Source organism: Gouania willdenowi, chromosome 8 (genome assembly GCF_900634775.1).
Source record: "Gouania willdenowi chromosome 8, fGouWil2.1, whole genome shotgun sequence".
Classification (NCBI taxonomy): domain Eukaryota; kingdom Metazoa; phylum Chordata; class Actinopteri; order Blenniiformes; family Gobiesocidae; genus Gouania; species Gouania willdenowi.
Window position 1 is genome coordinate 31,072,653 of NC_041051.1, and position 16,203 is coordinate 31,088,855.

The 16,203-nt window shown below is 38.7% G+C and overlaps 1 protein-coding gene across 1 annotated transcript in view; it reads right to left on the bottom strand.

The window, feature by feature from the left end:
- ppfia3 (PTPRF interacting protein alpha 3) overlaps nucleotides 1-16,203 on the bottom strand; it is a 45,019-nt gene that overhangs the window by 19,478 nt on the left and 9,338 nt on the right. The window contains 19 exon segments of the mRNA XM_028454649.1: nucleotides 632-869; nucleotides 1,472-1,569; nucleotides 1,571-1,642; nucleotides 1,644-1,667; nucleotides 1,890-2,058; nucleotides 4,247-4,326; nucleotides 4,409-4,471; nucleotides 5,274-5,305; nucleotides 5,308-5,404; nucleotides 6,658-6,741; nucleotides 8,396-8,467; nucleotides 8,469-8,531; nucleotides 9,213-9,306; nucleotides 9,444-9,454; nucleotides 9,456-9,497; nucleotides 11,241-11,333; nucleotides 11,414-11,542; nucleotides 12,527-12,586; nucleotides 15,092-15,319. Of these exon segments, the coding sequence (XP_028310450.1) occupies nucleotides 632-869; nucleotides 1,472-1,569; nucleotides 1,571-1,642; nucleotides 1,644-1,667; nucleotides 1,890-2,058; nucleotides 4,247-4,326; nucleotides 4,409-4,471; nucleotides 5,274-5,305; nucleotides 5,308-5,404; nucleotides 6,658-6,741; nucleotides 8,396-8,467; nucleotides 8,469-8,531; nucleotides 9,213-9,306; nucleotides 9,444-9,454; nucleotides 9,456-9,497; nucleotides 11,241-11,333; nucleotides 11,414-11,542; nucleotides 12,527-12,586; nucleotides 15,092-15,319 (1,749 nt within the window).

The following is a 16,203-nucleotide window of genomic DNA, read 5'->3' on the forward strand; positions in this document are numbered from 1 at the left end:
GACATTTCTAATTTAGTCTCGTCATTTCTAATTTATTCTCAACATTTCGACTTTATTCGCGACATTTCAACTTTATTCTCGACATTTCAAATTTATTCTTGACATTTTGACTTTATTCTTGACTTACTCAAACTTATTTTCTCCATCAAAATGTCCCTAATCCTCTTCCATATACGTTGCCAAAGGCATTTCTTGCACAGATTCTGTCTTTTATTAACGCTGCAGTCATAAAGTTTTCGGCTGACAAAAGCATGCATGACTTTAATGCAGTTTTTAATGCTTTTAATGCTTCTCCAGTTACTTCCTTTTTGCATTTTGTAACTTTAAATAACTCCAACAGTGCAGCTTTGATGGGTGGTGAATGACTAATGTTTGGAAATCACCTGAACTTTGAAGACAAACGTTGGTTTCCTGCCCAGTAACAGGTTAAAAGGTGATTTAGTCAGTGTTTTTATTCCTTCAGTACTGGATCTAATGTTATGACAGATGGCTGTGCTTCCACACTGCAGCCAACACAAACATGTCTCACTAATAGCTCGTTGCACAACGTCTTTGCTGAGGATCTGCCTCGTCCTGAGACGTCCGACCTGCACCTGCTGATTAAAAACCAAAGTGAATCCATCACCCCCACCTGTCTGTCGTTCTCCCGGGCCGGAGAGTGCGGCAGCCGTGGGGTGGAGTGTCCCGAGCTGGGTGGGGACGGTGAGGCCAAGGTGGAGGAAGTGATGGAGGAGGAGAGGAAGCCCCGCCCCGTGCCGTCCCTCCCCAGGGAGGACGGGGGGACGGGGGCACCGTCCAGGGCCACGCTGACCCGGTTCTCGATCTCCTCGGCCCGCAGCTCCGTGTTCTCCTTCTCCTCCTGGATGAGCCTGGAACAAAAAACACTTCCCTGTTCACCCTCACCTTCTAATATTCGTGCACATCCTTTATCTATTTATTTTATTTATTTTGAGCAATTTAATACAAACAGAAAAAGCTTCCATTTGTGTATTTACATAAATATTGTAGATAACATAAATAAATACACTGCTCAAAAGGCAGTAAAGAAACACTGATATACATTCATACTTCCACAAAATCAGTATTTGATGCTTATTGCGTCTCTTCTCACATGCACATTATATTCAGGGTGAAAACTTAACAATTCAACAGTGACTACAGAAATAATGTATCTATAATTCTGTTTTGTTTGTTTTTTAGCAGACTCCCTAATCAAGAAATAAAAATAAAAAAGTTAAACCTATTATAAATAAAATGCTAAAACCATTATATACAGTACATAAATTAGCAAATAAGTGTTATCATAATGTGGCCCTGCTTTGTTGGACCAATATAAAAATGCAATCATAGCTTTAATCACATAAACACTATTGCCAGTTCAGTTTTTAGTTTGTTTTAACTGGCCCCTCCAGTTTTCTGGGGGCCCATCCACAATCAAAATCCTGGCGCCGCTACTGCCCATCGGTCTTACTTGATCTCCTTATTGATGGCCTCCAGCTGTTCCTGCAACATGATGGCCAGCGTCTGCACATCTGTCTGCCCGCTGGGGGACAGCAGCTCAGAGGCAAAACCGAGGGTCACCGTCGTCCTCGTCGTCGGAGCAGCCAACGTCCATGCCCGGCTCGAACCCGGTCCCCAGCACGAGCCCCGCTCTCCCAGTCTGGGTACTGAAGGTATAAGGTGCAAACAGTAGCTCCACTAACAATCTATACTGACAAACAAACGTAATTGTGAAAGTTAATCCCATTTAATTCTGAAAAAGAAAATTGTAAAATGGATTAAAAAGGTGTGGATCAATTCTATGTATGTATAATTATAAATACAGTATATATGTATATATACTGCATTTATGTTTGTATAAATAATATGATGTTGATCAGCTCTGTTACCTTGGTTGAGTCCTCGCGTGCGGAGCTCCAGCGAGCTCTGTGGCTCCGCCTGACCACGCCCCCTCCTGAGGCGTTCCCGAAAGGGTCGAGATGAGAGGCGGAGCCTGTAGGAAGGGACCCGCCTCCGTGGGAATATCTCAACTCCAGAGCGCTGCCGGGCAGAGAGCGACTGGAAACAGCATAGGGACGGTGTTAGCAATGAGCTAAACGCAGCTAGCATTGTCAGTGTCACTTTTTATTTTGTTAAATGCAGAGAAAAGTTATGGTTGACTGACGGCTACTTTAAAGTGTGTACTTCAGCAGTGCACACTAAGAAGTAACTGTAATCTTCTGACTTTTGTCTTATAAGGCACACTATTGAATGAAGAAGGAGCCAATCAAAAGAGTCGAGCAATCTCCAGCTCTTATTAGCTTCTAGCGACGATGGCTAATGTAGTAGCAGCATGATGGAAGAGTTTTAAAAGTGTTTTAACGTCATCAATCACTGTTTTTAAAGGGATCCTCCACTGTTTTTACAAATGTGGCCCAAAGTCTTTGAAATTTACTTATTAGTAGATCCGTGCCAAACAATACACATTATTTTGCACCTTATTCATTTTAATAACTTTTAAAAATGAGGCTACTTTACAAGTTTGGAGCCTGTGTTCTGTCATCTGGAAATCATTTGCCTACAAACAGCCCATTGTTTACTATTTGAATCAAACATTCAGCCTGATTTTTAGATCATTTTGCAGCTTTTTCAGCTTTTTCAGTTAAAATGACAACTTGTGCTGCTTTTAGTTGCTCTAAACAATCAGGAAAACTTAAAGATGTCGATGTAAACCAACTTTGTTCAGCAAAAGAGGATAAAAACTGTTACCGCAGGGGGCGACAGTTCCAATTCTGCGGCTTTGTAGTAGACAATGAAGCAGAGGAGAAGAGCTCTCCTAAGGGGCCTTTACTCTCCCTTAAACAGTGTGCTACTGATGCTCTGATGGCTGAAGATAAGCGAGTAAATCACGGACTGATGAAGACACACAAACCCTGAGGAAGGAAGTCCTTCAACTGTCCGTGATGACTCTCTAACTTCAGCCACCAGAGCGTGTCAGCGCATTGTTTAAGGGAGAGAAAAGGTCCCTTAAAAGAGCTCTTCTTCTCTGCTTCGTTGTCTACTACTGCAGAGTTGGTACTGTCGCCTCCGCGGTCACACTGTTTTTATCCTCTTTCGTCGGCATCTTTAACTTTTCCTGATTATTTAGAGCAACCAAAAGCAGAGGAAGTTGTCATTTTGACTCAAAAATCTGCAAAAGTATCCAAAAAGCTACTACATTGTCTAAAAAGCTGTTAAATAATCTAAAAATCAAGCTGAATGTTTCACTCCAATAGAAAACCATAAGATGTTTACAGGCAGTGGGGCCGTGTGACATCATCAATCAAGATGGAGGAACACAGGCTCTAAAACTGTAAAGTAGTCCCATTTTTAAAAGTTAATACAATGAATATGGAGCAAAATAATGTGTTTATTGGGCATATATCTAATAATAAGTATATTTAAAGGTTTTAGGCCACTAAAACCTTTCTACTATATTGTGGATTTTCTAATTTCACAGAGGGTCTGGAACGAATCCCCCCAATTTTTTTTTAGCATTTTAAAAACATGCTTATTTTGTTTAGTTTTGAGACTACTTTCAAGAAGTGATGGCATTTTTTCAAATACAATTAAAATTGCAACTATGAATTGCCTCTGAAACTCATTTACAATTACAGTATGTTCTGAATTTTTTAAAGTTCAATTACAATTAATCACAATTACTGCGTCTGAAATAAATGAGTCCATAAAACTTAATTTATTTTCAATTATTTTTAAATGGTAAAATGATTCTCAAGAGAACTGACAAGTAAACTTCATATATATAAAATATATTATTAATAAATAATAATAATAATAATAATAATAATACATACATACATTTTATTTAGCACTTTTTTGGGGCTCAAAACCGCTTTACAAAATACGAGAAATAAGAAACAACATAAAATGTAAAAAGGAAAGCATATCTTAATAATTGTTAACTACATATGTGTAAGGCATAAAACTGGAGCATGGTTCCCCACGTTTGCATTTGCATTAATTTGTAATTGACGTAATAAATTTTTTAAAATAAAGTTTCCCATGCTAATTACAATTATAAAGTCACTTATTATGGTTTCAACAGCAAGAGTTTTTTCCCCAATTAGAATTATAATCATGTCATAATTGTTATTATTATTCATAATTGACCCCCAACCCTGGCTGAGCCACATATTGGTAATTAATGACACTTCACATCTTCTTATATTAATATTTGGTAAACATTGTTCAGAAACGCAGGACTAACCTGGAGTAGGAGCCTCCTGGTCGGGCCCTCAGCTGATCTAACTCCAGCTGAATGCGCTCCAGCTCAGCTATGAGCTGGTCCTGAATATGACGGAGACGCAGAAATCACACAGTGAGCTTTGGAAGGGGTTCAGGAAAGAGTGACGACGGGACAGGAAGTCACCTTGTTTGCTAGAAGGTCGTCCTGAATCTTCTTCATGTTGGAGAGTTCCTCAGAGAGAGCGTTCTGCAGAGGGGGCGAAAGGGGCGGAGTTATTGAGGAATCCCAACACAGCATCCTGTATTTAAGAAGTGCATTTCTAAATAGTCTAACTGCTATTTATAACTTAAAAACACAAAAAATATTGCTGCTGTGAAAAATGACTGTACATTGTTTACATGACATAACTGCATTTCAAACAAAGTTTTAAATAAGCTAATTGTGCCAGTTTTACAGCTGTGGTTCCAATTTTCTGTTCATCATTTACATTATAGAATAGTACAATGTTGCACAAACAATGTATTTAATCACAATAAATGTATTTGTTATAGGCTTTAAGTTATTTTTTGTTACTCCTCAAAGTTATGCACTTTCTATGCAAATATGTGGACAGAATAAACTTTTTTTTCTACATTTTTGCGTGTGTATTAGGAGCTGACAATGCAATAATATGCAATAAATTGTTTTCAAATTTGCAATTTGTCACATTTCTTTTTAGTTGATTCCTGGCCATAAAAAAGAATACAAAACAATAACCAAAATACACAAACTGACTCCAAATCATATAAAATCACATTAATGCACAGAAGAGTAACAGACATGCGGTACAGCCAAAATAAATGTCTGTTTTTTTGTTTTTAAATATTCCACTTTGGTTTTCATTGAAATGTTAAACAAATCATATGAAATGTCTTTAAAGTCATTTCATAGCAACTTTTTTTGCACATGCGGCTTTTGCATCACCTTCTTCCTGCTTCATCAACTCTTAGGACATCATGTTGTTGTTATGGCTGATGAGTGTGTTGTATTTGTGTGTATTGTGTGTTACCTTTTCCTCCAGCGCGGCCATCCTCTCCTTCAGTGCAGCTGCAGCCTCTCGTTAGACTCGGACAGAAGTTTATCCACCGTGTCCGACAGTCGCTTGTTGTGTTCGTCGTTCATCCGCTCCCTCTGCCTGGCCTGAAGGAAGCAGCGCAGGGAATAATTAACAACCATCGTCCTGCTTTGAGTTTATTACATCACATGGTAAGATAGTGTCATCAATCATATCACAACATTGTCACATTAAAGTCTTATTAAATATCAAAATATAAAATATAACATAAGTCAATGAATATAAAATATACTTGATGAGAATAACATAAGTCAATGAATAAACACTGAAACAACAAATACACACATGCATTGCACACACACACAATATGCACATGCTTTGCACACACTTGCACATGCACACACGCACACACACACACACAAATGATTATAATGAATAAAAATAAGTAGATATATATATATATATATATAAACATATACATATATATATATGTGTGCAAACAGATTGTGTCATAGGGAAAGCTTCTAGCCTGCTTTAAATGTATGATTTTAACTGTGTTTAGTTTAGTTTAACTTAGCGATGGTGAATGTTAGTGCGTTGGGTATGTGGGTTCTTCATATTGTAGAAATTTCACACTTTACTTTGCACGCTGACCCCATAGGGGGGAGGTGACTGCGTTACTACCCTTTGGGGCGGGGGGGAGCACCTTTGCCAGACGGGGGAAGCACACATATAGGCACATATAGGTTTTCACAGATGTCTAGACTGGTTTTGTGGGGTGGCTTAGAGGACACCCCAACAGGGGGAATTGAGGGATATTTAGGGACATTATTTGCACTTTACACTTAGCAGCACATAAAGTCACATCACTGTACACACACATTGCTACTGATAACAGGTCAGAGGGGGGGGCCCCAGCGGAAGAGGAGGAGCATAGAAGATAAAGCTAGGGGAAGTCAGGACGGTGGCCTCTTTGGCTTCCAGATCCCACGGGTGAAGGAACTCTCAGGACCAGCGCTGTATAGTCTCTTTATGAGAGAATACAACCATCAACTATTTCCTTGGCTTTAGCTTCATTATAAGTGTAAGAGTATAAGTGTATGTCCTCCTCATGCATTAAAGAACCGGGCGGGTTTTCAGCGCCGGTCGGCAGTGTAGACCCTTCGAGACCGAACCAGGAGCCACATGTAAGATCAAACCCAACATGACCAAAACATACACTGACCGTTCAGAGACTGAAATGCTGGGATTTTCTATTTGAATGTGCAAGTGTGCATAGTGTGCAAAGTGTGCATGCGTGCCGTAGTGCAGCGTGAAGTCCGACCAAAGGAACAGCCTGAGGAGGGGGAGGAGGGGGAGGATGAAGAGCATGACTCACCCTCTGTAGCTCCTGGTTCTTCTCCTCCAGTTGCGCCTCCATCTGTCGCAGTCGCTCCTCAAAGTTACCATGACGCTCCTCGGCCTGGATGATAACAGGCAGGGAGGAGGGGTGGAGGAAGGGAGGGAGGGTTAGCGTGATCCGTGTTACTCTACTACAAATTAACAGAGAGGAAACAGCTTGTTGGCCCATTAGTTTGCCTGTACAGACAGACGTGGAACAGAGAAGTGTGTGTTTTGCCTGTTTCTCAAAAAGCATTAATCTTCTGCCCGTCCTGCCTCGACATGTCACAAACCATTTAGGATGATTGCTTAATGGGAGCACACACAAACAACTTTTTGGCATGAGTGAAAACAGCTCTCGCAGACACGCTGGAGGTCACCACGTGCACGCGCACCAGCAAAACCAGTCAGACATGAAGAGTCGCGCACGACCCTGCAGTTCTTGACGTGCCAAGCTAGCGGCCCCGGATCAAAATAAAAGCCAGATCTGAGCTTTTTCTTTAATCTCCTCAAACATTCCCCGTTTGACGTCTCCTGTTTTCTTTCACTCACGCGCGAGAGAATCACGCACACACACCTGCTCGTGTTTCAACCTGCCCGCAGAGTGCACGGAGTGTGTGTCTGCACAGGTGCACGTTGTCCCTTTTCCACATGTTCATTTTATGAATATGAGAACATGCAATCTGCACAGCTATAAAGCACCTGTGTGGTATTAGACCACCCACTAATGCAGAGATTAAAAATCTATTTAAAAGTTTAAACAATCCTTTATGAAATAATTCTAACAAAAAATGCAAACTGCAGTTTAATAACGTTTGTTAAGTTTAAGGCACACTCCATGAGTATATACTATCTAGTATATACTAAGTATGATTAGGATGATGAGCGTTCCCAATGACATATACTTCCAAGTTTCCCAAGATGCATTTCAAACCAACAGTGACAAAAACCTGAATCACACTGAGGCTAAATATCTCTTTTCATACAAATGTGAATGCACTACATACTCATTTTGACGTCAGACTTAGTATGAATAGTACATTAGTATGTACAACACAGCCATTGATTGTCTTACTATTCTTACCTTCACTAAAAGCCTCCGAAATACAAAAAATAATAACAAAACAACTACAAAAACACAGAAATAACTACAAAAAAATGCCCAAAATACAAAAAAATGACCTAAAAACATACAAAATTCTACAAAAACACACCAAACAATAACAAAAGCACAGAAATAACTACATAAGAAATGATGCCCAAAATACAAGTAAAATGCCCCAAATACGTACACAATTACAGAAAAACCCACAAAAAGATAAGAAAAATTCACAAAACCACAACAAAAAACAGAAGTAACAACAATTACAAAATAATGAAATACAAAAAGAAAATGCACCAAAAACATACAAATTATATAAAAACACACCAAATGATAACAAAACGACTACAAAAACACAGAAATAACTACATACAAAAATACAAAAAAAATGCCTAAAAAAATGCCTAAAACATTAAAAAAAATATAAAAACTCACAAAAATATTGGAAAAATATAAGAAAAGACAACAAAATACACAAAATTCCCCCAAAACAACATTTTTGATGTATTATTGTAAAAACTGTCCTGAATGTCATTAAACCAGTACACACACACACCACACCAAACACACACACACACACACACCACACAACACACACAACACACACACACACACACCAACACACCCAACACACCTTGTTGAGTGCTGCTACCCTCTGGGCGAGCTGTGCCTCTATCTCAGGCAGGGTCTCAGCTCTCTGCAGGGTTTTGCTGCAGTTTCTGCTTTGCGTCGTCCAGACGTTCCTGGAGCTGCCGGTTCTTCTCTTCACTCTGTGATCAATTACATTTTTCAATTACTCATGTTCAATTACAACTATAGAAACCTGCATTTTTTCCAAATACACATAAAATTACAATTTTTTTTTTTTTTCCTGAAAGTCTATTGCAATTACGTTCTCAATTACTAAAGTTAATCTCAATTACTGAGCGTTTAACAATAAGGCCACAAAACGTGTCCTTCCTCTTGTGTTAGCTTTCTGGTAGCGTTTCTTATGATAACGGGTCAGTTTAACCCATGTCTTAAATCAGCTGTAAACATACACTAAAAATATTATCTATAATCTAATTAGTTTCTTATCTCTTGGATACCTTGTTAGGCTTCATAATCAATGAAAATATTGGTATTCATATTTTTGGTGTGGGCGTCTGAGCCTTTTTTCTAAATGATCCTTAAGAGAACTGACAGGTAGCGGTAAAAGTCATAATACATATTTTTAAGTCACAAAACTATAACAGTTTGTGTTTATTTAATTGACAGTATATATATACAATTTCCATGCCAATTATTATTACAAAGTCAATTATCTGAACTCAATTACAATTAAATTATGATTACAACAGCAACAGATTTTTTTTCTATCTACAATTACAATTATAATGATGCCATAATTGCAATAATTGATCAATTATGCGATTAACATTATAATTGCCCCCAACACTTCCAGTCCTCACCTGTCTGTGCAGCGACTCCTTACTGGCCAACTCGTTTTCCAACTTATCTTTGATGTCGTGGAGGGACTTGGCCTCCCTTTGGGCGCTCAGGTATCTGCAACGCCAAACATGAGGAAGACAGACAGATGCATGCATGAGCAGAAATAAGAAAGAAAGAAAGACAAAGAGAAAGAAGAAAGAAAGAAAGAAGAAAGAAAGAAAGAAGAAAGAAGAAAGAAAGAAGACTCAAACCTGCGCTCTAAACGTAGTGATCCTCTCCTCCATGTCTTCCCTTTGACAGAGCGCCTTTAAGGAAAGATCCAGAACATGATTACGAAGAAGAATTGTGCAACAGAAGAAGAACCAACCTAAAGTCTCAAAAGTTTGGGAGCATTTCACTGAAAACTTAAACTACACACCTGAGGTAGACCTAACATCTGTGACATAAAACTAACAGTAAAATGTCCTTCATATGTTAGAACAGGGGTCACCAACACAGCCCCAGGTAGCCTGCAAGGACCATGTGAGGGGCCCTCACATGATTCACTTTCTAGGATTCAAACTCACAAAGATAAATACATGTGAGAAAATTAGTTAGCGCTTAATAAAGTAGAATATGCTGACAAAATTTTAGTACGAAATTAACCATCTTTAAATTTGAATTTCACTGTAACATTGGTGACAAATTTTTATGGTTACAGATCTAGTGTAAAGTCAGTGCTGTGTGTTATATACTGTATAATGTGATATACGGTATATGAGATGTATTTTTAAAACTCAAACTTAAATTTAATTTAATGAAAATTAATAAATTGCATAAATAGGAGAAATAATGTTTGATGTTGAAACCTCATCATTCCTATTATTATTATTGTGTGTTATTATTATTATTATTATTATTATTATTATTATTATTATTATTATTATTAAATATCTTCCCCTCTAATTAAAGTGAAAATGTGAAAATATAGTGTTAAGAAGTGTTTTTCACACTGGTAGCCCTTTAAACTATATGGTACTTATGACGTAGCTCAGTTTCAGAAAGGTTGGTGACCCGGGTTAGAATCAAAGCAGCAGAAAACTATTTAATTAAAAAAATATCTTTTTCAAATGAATTTGGGAAAACTGTAATGAAAACTTTTTACCTCTGTCCCCACCCCACCCCCCCAGTTTACCCACTTCTGATCAGTATTACTCTCTTTCAGACCAGGTGATGGCGTCGCTGACTAAACGCTCCACATGCTTTTCCATCAGTGCCACTGTGCTGGAGACAACGTCGCCATAGTACGGAGGACCGCTGCTACCGAGCAGGCTGTGATATTTGTGTATTTGTGTGAGAGCGATCCAACAGACGCCTCGTGTCCTCAGAGCAGACGTGAGCTGTTTCTTTAAGGTTCTCACTCACACAGGTCACATCAAGACACGAGGCTACCTCCAGCTTTTTATAAAACACTTCAAGTCTGGATAAAGTCAGGTTAATGTTCAGATAAAGTCAGGTTAATGTTCAGATAAAGTAAGGTTAATGTTCAGATAAAGTCAGGTTAACGTTCAAATAAAGTCAGGTTAATGTTCAGATAAAGTCAGGTTAGAGTTAGGACAAGTAAAGAAAAAGTCATAGTCAGGTTAAAGTCAGATAAAGTCAGGACAAAGACAGATTAAAGTAAGGATATGGTCAGGTTAAAGTCTTTAAAGTCAGGTTAAAGTCAGGATAAATGCACGATAAAGTAAAGATAAAGTCAGGATTAGGTCAGGTTAAAGTCAGGATAAAGTAAAGTTAATGACCTGTCAAAAATTGGATCAAAGTCTACTTGAAACAGGGTTAGATAAAGTCCTTTTATATATCTATATATATTCAAATTATACGATTTAAAATCAAGATTAAAGTCAGATTAAATCTGTCTGGTAAGTGTCTAATTAAAACCAGGTTAGAGTCTGGATTCAGGTTTAGTAAATTTCTAGTTAAAATCAGGGTAAAGTCAAATTAAAGTCTAGTAAATATTATATTATATTATATTATATTATATATTGTTTTCTATTGGACGTTCTCACCTCTTTGACGTCCCTCTGCAGCTTCTGATTGGCCTCCTCAGAGCGAGTCAGTTCTCTCCTGGCAGACGTCAGCTGCTCCTCGATCTCACCGACCTGACGAGTGATGACATCATTTCCTGTTATCCCGTGGCCCTCCCTCTCTCCCTCCCTACATGGACTAAGAGCAGCAGTACCTGTCGGCACATGAGGGCCAGCCGCTCCTTCAGCTGACCCAGCTCAGACCTCTGACGCTCAATCTCACCCTCACGCTGACGGTCCACCTCCCCGTCCTCCAGGATGGACGAGGGCCCGTTAGGAAGTCTCTGAGACAAGGAAAGAGCACATTTTAGCCATTAATAGCACTTTCTTTACTTTATATAAAAAAATAATCATCAGTTATAAACAGTAAGCTATAAAACTCTTTCTTTACATTATTAATGATATTATATTACAGCAAAACAAGGACACACGATGATAAACAGAGCAAGTTATTATGACCAAACACATGCATTAGTTGTTAAATCAAAACTTATGAAATTTAAATACATTGTTTATTATAAAATGACAAAGATAATGTTCAAAGCACTTTATGCCTCACTGAGAGCAGCTAAATGAGGCTGATCCACCATGTTCTTCTTTTATTAGTAACCCCGTGCTACAGGGAGGGGTGGTGGTGATAACTGCTGTCACTGTCCCCCATCACTCCTCTTTCCAATGTTTAGCTGCAAAAACCCACCACCATTGTTACCATGGAAACGCTTCTGTTTTCCTCCATGAATTCTCATCACCACTAACATCTGTATGTGTCATGTCCCCCATTGTGATCCTCTTCAACATTCACATTGACAATCTGTCCACTGCCTTTGCCACTGATGTCACATCAATCCTGGACTGTCTTTGAATCACACAACATGTCAAATTTCTATTTAATCAAGGGAATATTATGTCATATTTGAGCAAAATTGAAGGATATTGTAAAAAAAATATCAAGTTTTTTCAAATGTTTGATATAAAAAAATGACAGTTATCATGTAATATAAGCACTTTGAGCCAAGCAAATATTGTTTTGGGTGCTTCAAAGGGACAGATTTGGCCCCCGGACCATGAATTTGACACACGTGCTCTAACACATTGACTTTTTAAACTTAATTACATGTGCGTTACACTATTATTTCTTAGGTTGTTATTAAACAATCTATTTGTGTTTGGTTGAGATGTAGTTCTATGTTCTTACTTTCCTGTTTCTATTCACACATGGAGATGGATGTTGCTCGTGATGTTGGATGTGTGATAAACAGTCGGATCACCTCTTTGCCGTTGTCCAGTCCTTGCTGCCGCCGTTTGATTTGATCCCGTAAAGAGACGACCTAAAAATGACAAGAGACAAACATGGTCAGTCCAGTCTAGATTGGATTAATCTGGCTTCAACTAACCAAACATTCCTTCTCAGACACCAAGCTGTACTACCTATGATAACAACACCCTAATCTAAGCCAAGTGATTACAGCCTCGCCACCATGAAAGGGGCGGAGACTCCATAATTCAGACCAAAGACAACAGTTGTTACAGAAAAGGCAGGTGTGAAAGAACCCAGGCAGGAAGCTGCTGACACTGTTAATGTGTAAAAGCACGAGATTATTTATTATATTAATCCTTTGGATGATAAACAGACAGCGCTCTGCAGTTAAAACTTTATTACAGCACACACATGTTTCTATTCAAGTAGACCTCTATCACACACACTGGGATGAGAACACATTGTGTATGTTCCTGCTGATAATGTCAGCCCCAGCGTATGAATGAATGAATGACTTCACCCGTCCACACATACAGAGACACAGGCTTCATCAGCTGACTGTAGATCAGTCCATCAGATATAAATATCTATATCTTTCCTAAATGATGTCATCTTTAAATGAAAGGATTGCATTTATCATTAATAATCTTTCTTTCCTAAACTCAGCTCTCAGATCTCACCAACCAAGATCTTCTAACAATGGGCAGGACGTTTTCTAAGAGATCTGATTGGTCAAGAGGCGGGGCTTTAGGACTTGCTAACATCCAAGCCAGAGCCAAACCAGGGGGGTATTTCATCAAAGTGTTCTCAGTAGAGCCAGGCTTATGGTTTTAAACCTGGTTCAGCTAAGCCGTCTGTGACCACGCTGGCTTTTACCATTTCATCAAACTCTTCTCAGCTTGAAGCTCCCCAGCTGAGCCAAGCCAGCTGACAGTGTTTAGCTTAAGTAGACGTCCTCATAAGACCCACGAGATCGATCACAGATTTAATGATTAGAGGAGTGACGGCGCATGCGCTGCAGCTTTTACAATGAATGAGAAGCCAATAGGAACCAATGCTGAGACCAACAGGACGTGATGTCATTTGTTACTGAGCTGTGAAAATAAATGACGGACACGTAAAAAAAAAAAAAAAAGGACCGACTGTGGTTTGAACATTTTAAAAGTAGTAAAGGGTCAATTTATCATAGCAAACAACTGATCATGTGATCACACACTGATCATGTGATCACACACTGATCATGTGATCACACACTGATCACGTGCATTTGATAAGTTTTTTAACACCTGTCAGCGTTTAATAAAATGATATAATATGTAATTAATGAGACTTGTGAGTGTTTGATGAATAGTTTGATGAACTCAGCACTAAATGAACAGTGGGAGCAGCAGCGGTGCTGTTGGATGCTGTTGGATGTCACATCCAACACTGTAGATGCTTCAGGTGCAGGTGAGCTGTGCACATCCCTTAAAGTGATAGTGTACCTTTGTCATTGGAAGTCTTAGTTGCTCCGCCCTGTGACTGTCCCTGAAGCCCCTCCCTCTCTGTATATCCACAGCTTTCTCATTATTAATCTCTGATCAATAAATGGACACATTTAAATCGTGTGGTAAACGGAGGCGATGGATACGCACTTACTGTATATATTATTACTGATGGTTTAAACACATGGAGACTGTGATATCTCATTAAAAATACAGTACACATTATATCGTCATTTGTATGGATTTAAAATCATATTAAAACATTTACCATGATATTCTGTTTAATTTCCTTTTGAAATATTTGATATTAAAGTGGTATTTAAAAAATAACAAGTATGACAGAAATCTTTTTGACTCATTTTTCCTTTTGTAGATCTTTATTGAGAGTTTTAAAGCATCAATAAATGACTTCTTTAATAATGATGATGTATTTTTCATGAGAGTGCGTCTGCAGCTTAAGCCAAGCCAGATCCAGTTAGAACCCGGCTTAAACGGAGCCAGACTCTCAGGTTAAACTTGGACTTAACCCTGAGCTGGGTTTGATGAAATACGCCCCGGATCGCGACCGGGTTAGCGTTCAGCATTAATTGCCATAGTGATTAAACTCCAGCGAGTTTCGTAGTCCAGCACAAAAGATTAAATCCTGGAAGTTAGCGCTATAAGAGGTAATCTAGATTCATAGGATACCCCCAAAAGGACAGAGAATAAACCTCACATAATTAACTCCAAAAACAGGCAAAACAATAGAAAAATTTTAAAAATGAACATAAATGTTAATAACGGAACTTTTGGATCAGATAAAATCACATTTTCCTGTCTATGTTGTTCATCTGGCAAAGTGTTTAGAAACATTATATAGGTGAGAGCCTGCAACTCGCTCTGATGTCACAGCTCGCAGACGTTTGCGAAGAATCCAAAGACGAACGACTCTCGGTTTCACCGTGTGTCGGAATTTGATGTGAAACGTTACAGATGTTCATGAATAAAATTGATTGAATTTGTTTGTTTTTTTGGTTTCGTTCTTTCCATGACGCGTTCTCTGACCACGTCACTGATGCTACATCATCCTGACACCAGCTGGTGGCGCTCACCTCCTGTGAGGAAGACTGCAGTTCTTCCTCCAGCGTGGCCACGCGCTCCAAAGCCACGCGTAGCCTCTCCCGCACCTTCTCGTCCAGGGCTTTGTGATGCTCGAACAGGGACTTCAGAGCCTTTAGGACCTCCACCTCACTGGAGACCGGGGCCTGCCTCTTCACCACCGTCATCCTCAGGCTGCGCTCGTGACGCGACACCAGGCACTCCAGATGTTCCAGCAGCAGCTGTGAGAACACATGTGGAGGATGAACAGGAACGTCAGGATGAATCAAAGGGATCCTCCACTTTTTTTAAAATGACCTTATTATAAGATCTATGCCTCATAAAACACATTATTTTGTACCATATCCATTGCATTAACTTTTAAAAATGGAACTACTTTACAGTTTTAGAGCCTGTGTTCCTCCATCTTGAAATCATATGACTGATGATGTCACACGGCCCCACTTCCTGTAAACATCCCATTGTTTTCTATTGGAGTGAAACATTCAGCCTGATTTTTCATTCATTTAACAGCTTTTTCAGTCAAAATGACAACTTGTGCTGCATTGGTTGCTCTAAATAATCAGGAAAAGTTAAAAATGTCGATGGTAAACCTCTTTTGTTTACCGAAAAGAAGATAAAAACAGAAAAAAACAAAAACTGTGAACGCAGGGAGCGACAGTTCCATCTCTGTGGTTTGTTGCCCCCACGTTCACGGATTGATTTTGCACTAAAAATGACAACAAATATACAGAATCAAAGCAAAATACAAAAAAATCACACAGAATGACAAAAGTAAGAGAGACTATCACTTCAAAATAACAATAAAAATACACAAATCACAACATGAACACACAAAACGACAAATAAAATTACAAATTGACCAAAAAAAAGCAACATAAATAACTCCAAAAAGAGGAAACAATAAAAAAAAATATACAAGATTACTTGAAATTCAAACAAAAAAAACACTAGAAATAATCAAAAACAATCTGTGAGAGAGAATAAAAACAATCTGTGACCACAGGGGGCGACAAACCACAGTTGGAACTGTCACTACTGGTCATTGATTGTTTTCGGGTCACATATGTTTTATCCTCTGCTGGTAAACAAAAGAGGTTTACAT